We start from the raw sequence: 15706 nt of genomic DNA on the forward strand, positions 1-15706 counted from the left end.
GTCAGGGTTTTCGTTGTTTTTTCAACTTCTGTGACTCGAGTCGTGATTTTCTGAAAGTCTGCCCTGAGTAGGGAGACGTCAGTGGAGATGGAGCCTACCGTGGTCTGCACATTGGTAAGCGCCGCCATAATATCTTCCAGGGTCACTTTTGCGGCAGCATTTGTGCCTGCGGTGCCCCTTGCTGCTCCTTGACCCGCCGGAAGCGGGGGGGAAATCCTTTGTGTAGGCGTATTTGTCCAGCTTTGCCTGTGAGGTCTGGTTTCTGACCCCCCTGCCCGACATGATGGCCACTCAAGTTATATCTAGGGGCCTCTTTGGGTGTCGTGTCGCAACTGGCGCGGCTGCGTGCCCACCGCTAGATAGGCCTATGTGACTCCTGTTCCTAGTGTTCCCCCTTAAGTCCGTTGGGGGTGGGGGACAATTCCCTGTAATCAGCAGCACATTCGGGGCCAGTGGGGAGAGCAGGTCCGAAAACCCCGCCCTGTTGAAAGTGGGCGCAAAGTCTCACAGAAAGGTGTTTCTTCTCAGGCTACTGTGGGGGGGGGGAAGGTCGGTCTCATGAGCCAATGCAGGTCGTGCTTGGCGTGGGTGTATTTTCGTGACCAGTTCAGTTTCAGGGCTTTAAATGCCTCAGGGCCACCACCAAGCCGAGATCTGGCCTCCGGATTCAGTATAAGAGAGGGGGGGGGGGGGCCAGCAGGCAACGCAATCTGTGCCCCGCCCCCGCCGCAGGTAGACTGTGCTACAACCCTGCCACTGCCCCCCAGGCCCCCTCGCTCACCAGCACTTTCCGCTGCCCCTCGGGGGGGGGGGGGGGGGGGGGATGTCGTGTGTGTTCCTCGCGGGCCCCGCTCAGGCTGTTGTGCTATTGGCACTTCCGGGGCTGTTCAGGTGCCCGCAACTTTAATCTTAGTGCGCAATTCCGGGTCACGGTGGAAAGCCGCTGCTTCCGTCTCCGTCCCTTTCAGCCTCCGCCCGGGGCTTCGGAGCAATCGAGGTCCGGGCTTTCCATGCGCTGCAGGCCGTAAGCACCTCTCCCCCACAGCTCAGCGACGTTGCCACCGATTAGCACCAGGGTTGTCGCGGTCGCCGCCGCCCGGTTGCCGGCAGTCGCAGAGGGTCCTGGAACTCAGCTAGACCTCGGATGAATGATCGGATGTCGCCGGGAAGGTCCCGCTTCGCCGGAGCCTCTCTAGCACGCAGCCATCTTGTTGGCTGGTAGCCACACCCCCGGAAACGTGGCAAGTTTGGTGGCATTCCCCCTTTGTCTCCTCTGCAATGCCTTGGGCCGAATGCTATTCGTCAGACAGCAGAGGAATGAGAATCTCATCAAACAAGGAAGACTACCCATATTCCCCAGAATACACCATGTTACAGATCAGATACAAGAGCTATATCCCCAATGCTAAAAGTCGAGAAAACTAGCGATCTATTGGTGTCTGAAGTAAAGGTCCTACAGAACTATCCCTCTAGCCCAGAAGGCCTTAACCTTTCGACTTCAGTGGATCCCCACCTAATCTTTACTGAAATCCATGGACCATCCACCGAATCATGATTGAATCCGGGTACCCTCAATGAATCTTTACTGGAAGCCGAGGATCTCTGCCTAAATATTTTCAATGATTTGAACAGCAAAACAATACGAAAAATACATAAGCAAGCATTCATCAAACAAATACACAAATGATGAAATATTTTATTTAAATCACAAATATTTTTTAAAAAATTTAATTGGACGGTTGGTGCTTAGCAAGGTTCAAGTGAGGTTGCCCATTGTTCATCCTATATAACGTTTGACGCAGTTGCGTTGTTCGCTCAAATCAATCTGAGGATACCCACTTATTTTTTAAACTTCCATTTCAAATCCCTACACATTTAAAGAACCTTTTAAAATATTCAACTGTACATTTTACTTTATTTGAACACTTTATTAATGTGTTAATATTATTTTGTTTCACACCAGTAGCGGAACTCAGAGTATGTTTTTCGGATCCCCAAAGATCCCCAACCACAGATTAAGAATCACTGCTCTAGCCCCTACAAAAGCAGTACTATGTTCAAGTGCTGAGTTAGAGGTTAGACAGGACATATTTTCCTTATGCTAACATTGAAGGTACTGTTGAAAGTGTGCCCTTCAGATCCCTTGTTGCAGGGCAGGCAAATTGGCTCTAACTCAAGCCCTATTATACAAGTACCAACAGCAGAGCTATCCCATCCCATAGGTCCTGTGTACAGGGCAGGAAGAACCATCTCTCAGGCCAATGTTACAGGTCAGGCAGCAAGGCTATCTCTCAGGCCCGGTTACAGGCCCAGCAGAGATTAGCCTTCAGGGTTTTTAGACATGGGTGGCACACAAACAATGCTCCTGCCGTGCACTCAAAACAGGGCCGCTCTCACTAGCCCTTCACTGCTCCATCCAGAGCCAATCTGGTTGCCCACTGAAATCCCTTTGCCTTGCTAACCGCCAGTGCCCCAGATTCTTTCCCCAGTACAATAACCATTAGTCGAAGCCCGTAGTTTACCCAGACCGCCACACTCTTCTCAAGTTAAATCTGCCAGCTCCTTCACCACTCATCTCACAATGGCACTTTAGGACCCCCTCAGTCGCCACCCCGGACATCTCTCCATTGCTCAGACACAGCCCCTCACCTGTAGCTGGTATCTGTAATTCATGCAGTACACGCCGTACATCTCGCCTAGGACCCTTTGCTGGCACTCGTTGATCAAGAAGCACGAGGTCGGGAGTCGGGGCACAGATACACAGAGATGGGGTCAACGCGGTTTGCAAAGGAAATGCACTAACGCCTCCAGAAACTCGTGTGAATAAAGAAATGTCAGGCCGAGAGGAGGGGGCTAAAATTCATTGAGGGTTAGGGGGAGCGGGTAGCAAGATCCGGTGGGGATGCAAGCCCCAAGAAGCCTGAAGGGTGCAAGGCCTAATGTGGGGGCACACCAGAATTTGCTGCACAGGTCCTCTAGGGAAGAGTGGGTGGGCGATGCAAAGCCCTGGGATGTGGACATACAAGGATCCGTTGCAGGGGGGCCTGGAGCAGTGTGCTGACTGGTAGGGGGCAGCAGCGGATTCCCTTCTCTTGCTCGCTCTCTCTCTCTCTTTACTGACCTTGTGGGCTTTGAAGGGAGGGGGGGACAGGTGGCGTTCAGCGTTCAGGACGGGCCGGGCCAGGGTGTGGCGCCGCAGCCAGGGTGACTGACGTTGGAATCTGGGGATCCCCGGTGCCAGCGGCATATTAGCCCAACACCATGTGACTCTGGTCAATAGCTTGCTTAATCTTCCCGACTGCCCTCAGCGCCTAGAGACCCTTGCTGGTGATTGTTCGCGCTTTTCAAATGTGGATTATTATTATTATTATTATCAGGGCCATATAACGCACACTGCTGCAGGGCAACCTTCTGTTACCATCCCACACCGCCCCCCAATCCTCCAGGGCCCTCCCTTCTGTCTATCCCACCCCTCCCTCCAGGATGGACAGCTGCCAGGAGGTGCTGGCGGTGACCGTAGGGGGGGGGGGGCTTTGGACCCCCTCTGCATCAGCTGTTCCCATCACACTATTGCCTGTGTGGGGCTGTAAGGGGGGAGGGGGAAGCTGAGTGATGTAGACAGGTGATATCAGTTATGTGCCTTCGGGGTACTGGGGAAAATTACTATTATAGCTGCTGAGGCCGGAGTTCAGTAGCCAACAAGTCCGCAATACTAGGGGAGGGGGAAACGGGAACACAAGTAACAGTGGGGGAAATCCAAGAAGAACAACCAGCAGCACGAAGAGGGTCAGAGAACAAACAGTGGTGGCAAGTCAGAACCAAGAAGAATCTCAAAGAAAAGTTACTGAGGGAAAGAGCTAGGAAGCAGTAAGGAAAGAAGATCAGCAGAGGGAAAAAGCTTGGAACCAGGGAGAAAAACCAACAACACGAGCAGGAGGAAGACTGTCAGATACCGGGGAAAGAGAATCAAAAACCATGAGAAAAGTAGCCAAGGGAGAGAACTAGGAAGCTAGGGACATAGGCAACCGAGGAAGAGAGCCAGGAACACAAGTAACAGAAACAAACAATTTAAATAAGCGCCGTACCGCAAAGGCAGCCGCATGTTTATTTTCGCATGAGTGAAAGCTCACTGGCCCGCTAAACATTCCACCTCTAGCTGAGCTATCCCTTATTTCCAAACAGGAATTACTTAAAATCACAGGCCGAGTCAAATCAGGTTCCTTGGTGGACCCCTGCCCGCCTGACATATTCAAGATGGCAATGCCAGGAATAGAGGAGGAGGTTCTGCACCTATTGAACACCTCTCTCCGGACAGGACAGACCCCTTCAGCTTTTAAAGAGGCTCGCCTGATCCCTTTATTGAAGAAACCTGGAGCAGACACAAAATGTCTGAAAAATTTTCGGCCCATCTCCCAGTTGCCTTTCTTGGCCAAGGTAATTGAGCAGCATGTGTTAGCTCTATTATCGGGCCATCTAGAGAGTAACAACCTGTTGGAGACCAATCAGTCAGGGTTCCGTGCTAATCACAGCACGGAACTAGTTATGCTATCCATTTTGGATGAGCTAAGGATGCGAGCTGATGTAAAAACACCGAGCGCCCTGGTACTATTGGATCTCTCCGCGGCGTTTGACACCGTGTGCCATAAACAGCTTCTGTCGCGGTTGAGATCCTTTGGCGTCGTGGGTACAGCACATGCATGGCTCTCTTCATTTCTGCAGGGTAGGACACAACGAGTACAGCTGGGGGATCTACTTTCTACCCCTGCTCCGATCACCTGCGGGGTCCCCCAGGGATCTGCCTTGTCTCCACTACTTTTCAACATCTACCTGCAACCACTAATTGCTCTCCTGAATAGGATGGACTGCCTAGTGTACAACTATGCCGATGACACCCAGATAATCATCCGGCTGGATGATGGTCCAGGAGCTCCCACCAGGCTACAGGACATATTGAAAACCACAGTCAATTGGATGTCCGAGAACTCCTTAAAAGTCAACCCGGATAAAACGGAAGTATTACCCATTTCCATCTCGGGTAACCCTTGGAGTGATAAATTTTGGCCAATGGAGCTGGGTGTACCCCCAAAGCCGGCAGTTGCAGTCAAAAGCCTTGGCCTATATGTGGATAATAAATTATCCATGGAAAAACAAGTTACCACCGTAGTAGGCACCAGTATAGGCTTGTTAAGACAACTTAGGAAGATCGCGGCCCTACTCTCATTCTCTACCTTGAGACACGTGGTCTCAGCCACAATTCTGGCTAGGCTGGACTACGGGAACTCCCTTTATTTAGGTTTGCCACAGCGGCTGCTGGACAAACTACAGGGAGTCATGAACGATGCAGCTAGGTTGATATTTAAAAAACCCAGAAATGCCCATGCCTCTCCCCTGATGCAGGAGTTACACTGGCTACCAGTTCGCCAGAGAATTGTCTTCAAAGGGATGTGCATTGCTCACAAGGCTTTGCATGGTAAAGCACCAAAATACCTAAAATCCCGACTATCCCCTTACATACCGGGTAGGACTTTGCGTTCGTCGGACGCCACTCTTTTGTCTCAGCCCCGTTTTAAATTGACCACGGTGGGGGGCCGTGCTTTCTCCAACACAATCCCAGCCCTATGGAACAAATTGGATCCAGAGCTCAGGAAGGAGAGTAATTTACTTTCCTTCAGAAAAAAATTAAAAACCGTACTATTCAAACAAGCATGGAGCAGACCTTAGGTGTACAGCTGGTTTCAAGTGAATATAACATCTATCACGTAAATATGGTCAGACAGCGCTTAGAGACCCCTGTGGTTATAACGCGCCATACAAATTAAATAAATAAATAAATAAATAAATAGATGCGAAAATAAACATGCGGCTGACTTTTCCAAAGCCGAAAGCGAAGAGAAAAAAGTGCGTACCGACTAATGAAGGAGAGAGTGTCACGTCGCCAGTAGACGATCCAATCCCGGTGGGCGGGGCCAAAAGGAGACCAGGTGGCAACCAGGAGGGACTTTGAAGTCTCCTTTACAATCCGAAGCCAGCGTTTTGCATGGAATATGACGCTACCCAATTAAAAAGTTGGGCGGGGCTACAAGGCCCCATCCAAAACAAAATTGATTTCAAGAAGCTCTTGGATGACTAGAGCAGCGCATGCGCGCTGCTATCGCCAGCCGAGGCCTAATAAAGGGACAGGTTAGAGTTAGGGTGCATAAAAACAGGTTTTTCTTTTATATTCCGAAAGTGAAGCATCTGTCGTGCTCGAGTCCATATCTGTCTGAGCGTCCGTACTGGCATTGGGGCAACAGAAGCTGGCTTGGTGTCTGTATGTGCCCAGGTGTGGCAGAGTGCAACAGGTAGGTACCTACCGGTGGTAACCCGACTAGAGACTCCTGCAATCCCATAGGGCCTGAAGGCACATCAGAGAGAGCCGAAGGAACACTGAAAATGTGTAGTATGGCCTCTTTAAAGACCATGGCCTGGTGAGGGGTCCACACTAGTGTGGTTAGCTATAGATGCATAAGAATCAACTGAGGGATTGACTCTATCTATTGACCTTGATAGAATACAACTAACATCTTGACACCCTTGCACCTTCTCTTTGGAATCAGAGATGTGGGATCTGGTCGAGTCCCATTTCGCTTTTATGATTGCTTTTGGATTCGGACTTCGACCTGCTGGAGGACTTTGAGCAGGAAGTTGAGTGGTTATGGGAATTGCTATCTGAGCTTAAACTGTAAACAAAGCATTTCAATATTTATTCTGTCTTAAAATACAAGCGCCTATAAGGAGCTCAACTGCGTACTCTCCTTGTTGTATCAGTGAATAAGAGGTGCCAACTGTGAAATTTCAAATCTCAGTACAAGACCCTTCGCAAGCATCATGAGCCGTAAGATCGTTTCTGTCTTATGTTGGTGTTATAAGCTCCTAAAATCCCATTTAGGGTATATGGAATTATCCAGTGATTTATGTGGACGTCTAGGGTGGTCTGATTTACTGTGGTAGGAATATGTCACTAACTTTGTAAACGGGCATTAAACACAAAGTCCTGTTACTGCTGTTTTAGTTGGGATGAACTGATCTTGTATGCCAGAACTATCTGTAATTCATTTCCTGAGCAGTTATGTAAACCAACTCATTGTTCTCCTTAAAGTTTCTGTTCAATTCTGATGTTTCACCATAATTTAGTGCCTGATTGCGAACTTGGCGATGGTATAGGCTGCCACAAATGTGATGGATATTGCAAAAACAACAAGTGATGGACTGAATGTGGATCAATGTCACACACTCCCCCAGTCAAAAGATCTGGGCCCAAATCCATCGTTTTTTTGCACTCCACACCACCCTGGGTTAGACAATGGCTTTTGTAGTTCGGACTGGACTGTTCCCATGGGGCACAGGGTCAGAGCTGATTTGCATATCGCCATTGTCTAACCCGGGGTGGTGTGGAGTGCAAAAAAACGATGGATTTGGGCCCAGATCTTTGGATTGGGGTGAATGTGTGACATTGATCCACATTCTGTCCATCACCTGTTTTGTTTACAAATGTGATGGATAGCCCATTCACCGTATTACAAGTTCCATAGGATATAATGGAATTACAATACAGCGGCTGGGATGCTCCCTCACAAAGGTGATGGATTTCCCGCCAAGATCCTAATCAGGCCCATAGAGTCCTTATAGTCTTAATTCGTGTTCAGTTCTAGGATTCTTCTATTTTAATGGCAAGTTTAATTTTTAAGTTCACAACAAAGTGTAGGATTGATGGAAAATAATTGCTCAATTACTGTTCTTTGATTTTCAAAGTGAAAACGTATTAATGGTATACTTTCTGTTTATATTTTCTTAATCTTTGCAATTAGAATTTAATAAAGCATATGCCAGAACAGACGCAATTGAATGCACTGACAAGTTTCAAAAGTGAATACAACAACTTGTCTGAGCCAGAGCAATTTGGAATTGTGGTGAGTATTATCCAGTTTACTTTGTTGTAAAATGGTTAATGTATTTCTGGACGATCTTTGTGGCATAACTGCTGAAACAGAATCTTTCTCATCTCTGTACTAGATACATAGACCCAGTGTTTGTTTTATTAGCGTAGTTGAAACATTGATGGAACTGCATTTATGAAGCACTGCATACCCACTATATCCTTTTATATGAAGTTATATTAGTTCGCCTATGGCTTTTTGCAATTATTACACAACTACGGAGTTTAATTCATTGCAATACCAGTGGTACTCGTTTTTCTGTACAATTACTTTTGATCTCAGATTTTTTGGTGTTTGAAGTGATCATAGAAATCACTGATGTTGTAGTAAATATAAAAAATGAACTTGCTGTAGAAAATATGAAACATGAAAACTGCACTCAACATTAAACACCCAAGCAGAAATCACACAGCTGTTCATGGTTAAAAAACATTTTAGGCCCTAGTCCAACACTGACATGAGCAAGGTGAAAACTTCATTCAAGAATGTAGTGGAATGCGAAACTTGAAAGGGTTATCAGTTAAAGGCCAAGTCATGTCTAACAGAGTTGAAAGCCTTTAAGACGTCAGCATTCAAGTACCTGGCACACACTCTGCCTACAAATAGATTGTGGCCTGATTAGACAATGGGTTCATAATAGAATTAGCCTAGAGCACACAGGCATTTGATTAAACAATGGATGCAGAGAAGAAATTAAGTTCTGATCACCTGAAGGTCTCAAGCATACAATGCTGCCAGCACACACTTCAAGTAAATTGTATCTACCATGAAACACACACGATTCATAGGCCAAAGAATGCTCAATCATTTAGCTTTGTCAGAAGTATATTGAAGAATGTGTAATTTTTCAGTTCAGGAATTCAGGGTTACGAGGTCACATGTCTTTGAGTGTTTTTCTCATCTTACATCTGTCACTTGCAAGTCAACTATTATATATACTGTGTGTAATAAAGTATTGTATTGATTTGTATAAAAAGACCTGTCTGCAAATAGGCATTCAAAGAAAAAATCCCAGAGGTAGCTTGAGCAGGGCTGAGGTGCAGTCCATAGTATGATTCTCCCTGGCTCAACAGTTAGTAAATGTTGTCTCTGCATTGCCAAGAAGAGTGTTTTTTTTCTGGTATTGGAAGTTTTGTCACCCTGCAACACTGAGAGCACAGCTTTGTATTCAATAGCCATTGAGCACAACTCAGAACTGATTTATGTCTGGGAAGCAGTCCATGGGGGGGGGGTAAAGTTTTGACTCTAATATTTGTGGGGTTTGTTTTTGCGACAGCCAAATATTCTGCATACATTGCTCTACAAGCCTTACACATATTTATATAAGAATTAAGTGGTGGGGGGGGGGGGGGGGGTGAGGCACCACGGCACCACTGCATTTCATCCTTTTTTTTTTTATGTATTGCTGCGTGAAAAAGCAACATCCACGGTGTAATTTCAGCTCTTGTTTTAGTCTGTATAGTATTTTTGTTCTGCAAACCTAGTGAGGAAAAGATACAGTGCTAAACGATGGATGGGGAGCCCAATGCCACACAGTGCTTCTAGTGGTGCCATTAGGTAGTGTAGACCGTGTAAACTGCCATAATCCTTTTAATATGTCTGTTGTGAGAGGGGGAGTGAGACAGTCCACCCCTGCCACAGACTTACTCGAAAACCATTATGCCTACAGCAGAAAGACTTCTAGTACCGGCTTAAGTGTTTTCTACTTTGTGTAAAGGATAAAAGTCCTGAAATATGTGTATGTTAGGAGGAGGACCAGGGCTACTTTCTGATCCCTTCCTACCATAGTCATGTTAGAAAGATTATAACTTTACCTGTCATTTTGCAATAATTATCACAATAGGTATATTATATCTATGTCTGGATGAGGATTGTGACGGCTTTATCTGAAAGAGACCATTAGTTATGGATTCCTCACCTTAGGATTACCCCCAGGCGTTGGACTGAATCCGGAGAATTTTTTCTTCAGCAGTACCCCTGCGCGTTGATAGGTGGTGTTGGTCGACTCCATGTTCGTCATTGGCGTCGTGGTCGCCGGAATGACATTGTGGTATCTACTTGGATGCCTCCCTCGCGCACTGATGTCAGTTATTTCTTTTTCTGAGCCAGCCAGCTCAGATCCAGAGAGGCCGGTACCTCGAGTCACTTTTATACTCTGTTTTTGCGACTTTTGTCGACACCTTTTTTGAGTCAATCGACTCCTGGTGCATGGAGGGATTTCACATCGAATCTGCTTCAAGGCTTGTGACTCCTGCCACAAATTATTGTTGAAAGATCAAAATGAAGGGGGGGAATGAATCACTTGTACCTACATAACCAGGGTCATTAGTGGTGCCTTTTATAAAAAAAACCCTCATAGACGTACGTAGGTGGAAGGGCGGTATATCTTGGTTCTCCGCCTATTCGTAACGTGACGGCATCATCATGGGGTTTATTTTTCAGTATGCAGACCTCCACCTGGAGGTGAACCACTGGTATTGCAGTAGTGTCAAGAGACCCAAAATATAAGTGCTCAATGTAAAGTGAGGTTAAAATTGACACTATTTGTTCACTTTCACTGGGCCTGATTGAAAGCCCCCTAGAACTGGCTGGGTATAATGGGGCTGAAACATATCGACCTTCATATTGACTATAATAGTGCGCTGGGTTTAGTAACACGATCCACATACGCACACCCGCTGTTTTTAAACTTCTTCAACATCCCTCTCTAAATAAACCATTGCACCCTAAAGAGGATGTTGAAATAATATCTGGAAGAAACACTTTAGTGAAAAGATTCCTTACCTTAGAATTACCCCCAGGCGGCAGACTGGATCCAGAAAGTTTTCATCAGCAGTACCCCTGCGCGTCGGTAGGCGTTATCGTGCTGCTCCGCGTACGTGGCTTGCGTAGTCGCTGAGATGACTTCGCTGGAGCTACTTAGATGCGCCCACACCAGCTGACGTCAGTTCTTTCTTTTTCCGCACCAGCAAGCGCAGATCCGGAGAGAGCGGTACCTCCAGTCGCTTTTTGACTGAGTTATGATTGGGACTTTTGTCCTTGTTATTGGGGTCTTTGACTCCTGGTGTATAGGGATGCCCTGTTTAAGTCTTGCGTGCCTTGTCCCAGCACAATATCTGTGACATGAGTGTCTCTACTGCCTGGGGCGCGGCCACGACTCCGATCATGCCCCGAATGCTGGGCCAAGGCTCCGAAAACTTTGCAGGAGTTGTCCCAAAAGTTGCTGGAGGCCCGGCTGTCGGCGCCGAGCCGTTCAAGGTCCTGGTCCCGTGGGAGGTCAAGGGACTGACTGCATCGTTTGTCTAAGTCTTCGCACTCTGAGTCAGGTAAGACTAAGTACAAGAAGTCAAAGGAGCGTCTTCGCCTTCCCCTAGCCTGTCGCGTGCCATGACTGAGGGTGTGGGTTTTGAAACCCCGCGACTCCGGAGTAGCCTGTGCAGTTACCGACAGCCTTCCTGCCCTTCTCGGGTCCGTCAGTGCCTCTGGCCCGGCTACAGGACTTTCTGTCAGCCATGCCCTGCCTTTTTGGCCCATCAGGCCCGGCCGGAACGCCTTCGGCCTTGCGGGTCCGATTGGGTGTCCTCACTATCTTCGTCGCCGGCTCTGGTTATGTAGGTACAAGTGATCCATTTCCCCCCCTTCATTTTGATCTTTGTACCTTAATTGGAAGCTGAATGGATCATAGCTTCTTTCTCCCTTCCCCCTTATGATTAAAGACAAATTAATGTTGGTCACGGACCCGCACCTCATGTGCCTATGGTGCCTGGAGCATGACCACGACCCCAAGTCGTGCTCCGATTTCGGGCCATGAACCCGAAGTCTTTGCGGGAGCGGTCCTGAAAGCTTCTCGAGGCCCAGCAGTCCGCTCCGCGCCTTTCGAGGTCTCGGTCGAAAGGAAGGTCGCTGTACTGGTCGCGGATCCTCCACCACAACCCGTCATCGAAGTTTTCGGGTAAGTCGAAGCAAAGAAGAAGGCGAAGAAGCATCGTCGCTCTTAGCGTTCTCCTCGTCGTTTGCCTACGCAACGTGGGAACCGGAAGGTAGTCAGCAGGCTCCTCCCGCGGAGCCTGTTGAGTTGACTCCGGCCTTTCCTCCCTTTCCGGGAGCCGGAGCGACCCCTGCCCAGCTTCGAAGTCTTGCACTCCATCTTCGGGCAGCCCGACTCCTCCGACGCACCCGCTGGCCCCGTGGACTCAGCTGGGGGTGCTAGGCCTCTGATGCCGGCAGCTTTGGCTCTGGTGCCGCAGAGACCCAAGGATCCAAGCCTGGATCCGGATCGGCGCTGGTTGACCTTGTGACACCTCCGGCGCCGAATCCAGTGACGACACCCCTGCCGCCTCCGACGTAGATTGTGCCCTCAGCCGGCGTCTGCCCCGGCCTCCCCCTTGTCTATTCCTGGATATTGCAAATGACCTGGGAACCCTAGTAAGTACATGGGTTAGACACTCACCATTTCAATTTTCCCAGCTCCATGACAGCTTCACTGAAGTATGAGATGATTGATACCAAACATTTTGTCATAACAAACATGCACTGACTCCAGTGACAGATTTATTACAAATTGCACTCAGAGGATCGCTTAGAGGCGTCGCCTAAACCATACCAACCCTTAGTGTGATCACCAACTGGCCTAATCCAGCCTGCTACTACCAGACAGTGTTCTGACCGTATGGGGTGAGTGCATGCTTGCTCAGAGGTCGAGAACAATGCCTTACCTGGTTGGAGATGTTCACACCTCCTCTTGGTCAGGAAGAGCCATCTTTGCCGGGGAGCTTCAAAGGCCTTGCCGCCTTTGTAACGCAATTCCAGCCTCTCCTGTTAGGAGAAGGCCCTCTTTCCTGTCCTCATCCCTATTGGTCGGAGAGCATGTGGGAAAACTCAGCAAGAATAAGAGGTGCCTTCCCCGGTGCCAACTCTACCCCTCAGTTCCTGGCTGGAGGGAACGTGAAGTGCACTTTTCAGTATCCCCCATCTTAAAGGTGATGGGACTTATCCATTCAGGGCTAGAGCTTCTGTCCCCCTTCCACAGGAGGTGGACATAATAAAGGGTGTGGACACCCCAGGTAAGAGGCCCATTGACCACTGCCTGTCACTCCTTTGTAGCATCCCTAAATCCAGTATTTAGGCATCATCCCCAGACCCTGAACTTCTGTTCCTGACTACCTAAGAAAGGCCGAACACCACTGAGTCGCACCTGCATAAAAGACTGCAGAGAACTATTGATTTGACCGCAGCCCTAGCGGCCTGTCTGCAGCTCTCGACGCACCTGCGCCAAAAGACGACTCGTCCTGCAGCCCAGCGACCTCTAAAACCTTGGGAGAACTGCCTGCCTTGTACAAAGATCACTATCTCCCAAGAACAGCGGATCAGTTCACCAGAAAGAAACTTCAAGCAAGGCCTTCATGACCTGAAGAACCTCAAAACCCTGCTTCGGTTCCACCTCTGCTCCCGATGCCTCCAGCCAGAGTCCAAGTGGCCCACTCGTCCCCCAATGAGGTTCCCCATCACTCCAGAGGCAGAGTCCATTGTGTTTTGACCCCTCCCGGACTCCTTGACGTTGCCTGCAGCCTCTGCACAGAGACTCCGTTAACCGCGACGTGCTCTGGTAATCCGTTTCTCACATCAAAAGACACCCCTGCACCTGTTGGCCTTGGGCCATAGTGAAGCAGACCAAAGGTGTGCGAGCATCGCAACTTAACTCTCCAGCTGTTGCTTTACTTAGACAGGCCTCCCGGCCTGAGCTTTGGGCCCTTTTCCGATTTTGCCTTTCTCCATTGCTAAACATTGGGCACCCAATTTCGATATTGAAACGTATTTCTATTGCAAAACGTATTTACCGAAGACCAAGTTCTGTGGTTTGCAAAATAAATGTTACCAAGTATTATTTTTACTAATAGGTCTTGGATTATTGATTGAGCGTGTCTCATTTATTGCCACTGTGTACAATAAATGCTTAACACTGCCCTCTGCAAAGTCTAAGATCTTGCCCACACTACAACAAAAGAGAGCATAAGGATTATCTACTTTAGCCTCTGTAAAGCTTCTGGGGATCCACTTGACTCTCTGCACGCTACCTCTTTCTGGTATAGTATAAAGAGAGCTAGCTTCCTACAATGTTTGTATATATATATATATATATATATATATATATATCAATCCTTCGATGGATACCTTTATTCTTTGGGTGTTCCTCGTTCTTAAACTGGTTTGATTCCCCGACGGGGAGAATAATTCTTCAGGAGTATTCTGATGTGGGTGGGTGGGTGGGTGGGTGGGTGGGTGTGTGTGTGTGTGTGTGTGTGTGTGTGTGTGTGTGTGTGTGTGTGTGTGTAGATGTGTGGGTGTGTAGATGTGTGGGTGTGTAGATGTGTGGGTGTGTAGATGTGTGTGTGGGTGTGTAGATGTGTGTGTGGGTGTGTGTAGATGTGTGTGTGGGTGTGTGTAGGTGTGTGTGTGGGTGTGTGTAGATGTGTGTGTGGGTGTGTGTGTGTGTGTGTAGATGTGTGTGTGTGTGTGTGTGTGTAGATGTGTGTGTGTGTGTGTGTGTAGGTGTGTGTGTGTGTGTGTGTAGGTGTGTGTGTGTAGATGTGTGTGTGTGTGTGTGTAGATGTGTGTGTGTGTGTGTGTGTAGGTGTGTGTGTGTGTGTGTGTGTAGGTGTGTGTGTGTAGATGTGTGTGTGTGTGTGTGTAGATGTGTGTGTGTGTGTGTGTGTAGGTGTGTGGGTGTGTGTGTGTGTGTGTGTAGATGTGTGTGTGTGTGTAGATGTGTGTGTGTGTGTAGATGTGTGTGTGTGTGTAGGTGTGTGTGTGTGTGTGTGTAGGTGTGTGTGTGTGTAGGTGTGTGTGTAGGTGTGTGTGTGTGTAGATGTGTGTGTGTGTGTGTGTGTAGATGTGTGTGTGTGTGTAGGTGTGTGTGTGTGTGTGTAGGTGTGTGTGTGTGTGTGTAGGTGTGTGTGTGTGTAGATGTGTGTGTGTGTGTGTGTGTGTGTGTGTAGATGTGTGTGTGTGTGTAGATGTGTGTGTGTGTGTAGGTGTGTGTGTGTGTAGATGTGTGTGTAGATGTGTGTGTGTGTGTGTAGATGTGTGTGTGTGTGTAGATGTGTGTGTGTGTGTGTAGATGTGTGTGTGTGTGTGTGTAGATGTGTGTGTGTGTGTGTGTGTGTGTGTAGATGTGTGTGTGTGTGTGTGTGTAGATGTGTGTGTGTGTGTAGATGTGTGGGGGTGTGTGGGTGTGTGGGTGTGTGTGTGTGGGTGTGTGTAGATGTGTGTGTGTGTGTGTAGATGTGTGTGTGTGTGTAGATGTGTGTGTGTGTGTGTGTGTGTGTGTGTGTGTGTGTGTAGATGTGTGTGTGTGTGTGTGTGTAGATGTGTGTGTGTAGATGTGTGTGTGTAGATGTGTGTGTAGATGTGTGTGTGTGTGTGTGTGTGTGTGTGTGTAGATGTGTGTGTGTGTGTGTGTGTAGATGCGCGTGTGTGTATGTATATGTATGTATGTGTTCATGTATATACAGTTATAAATTGCAAGTAAGTTTGTGCTGAACTTCTTCCCTATGGCGTTCGTATCTGCTTTCGTAACTACTCCTTTCTTGGTGCTCTAGTTCAACCTTAACTTGGTCGTTCTTTTTCTTTTCTCTTCTGGGGTTCTACATTACATAGTCCTGTAGGATTACCTTTTCTCTAGGAGGGTTTTCTCCAACTGACATATCTCTCTTTCTCTCTCTCCCTCTCTT

The 15706-nt window shown here is 48.0% G+C and overlaps 1 protein-coding gene across 1 annotated transcript in view; it reads left to right on the plus strand.

Annotated features, from left to right (window-relative positions):
• DIAPH3 (diaphanous related formin 3) overlaps nucleotides 1–15706 on the plus strand; it is a 2291797-nt gene that overhangs the window by 1367344 nt on the left and 908747 nt on the right. The window contains exon 21 of the mRNA XM_086934906.1: nucleotides 7848–7949. Within this exon, the coding sequence (XP_086791032.1) occupies nucleotides 7848–7949 (102 nt within the window). The remainder of the gene's footprint in view (nucleotides 1–7847; nucleotides 7950–15706) is intronic.

Source organism: Lissotriton vulgaris, chromosome 8, assembly GCF_964263255.1.
Source record: "Lissotriton vulgaris chromosome 8, aLisVul1.2, whole genome shotgun sequence".
Taxonomy (NCBI): domain Eukaryota; kingdom Metazoa; phylum Chordata; class Amphibia; order Caudata; family Salamandridae; genus Lissotriton; species Lissotriton vulgaris.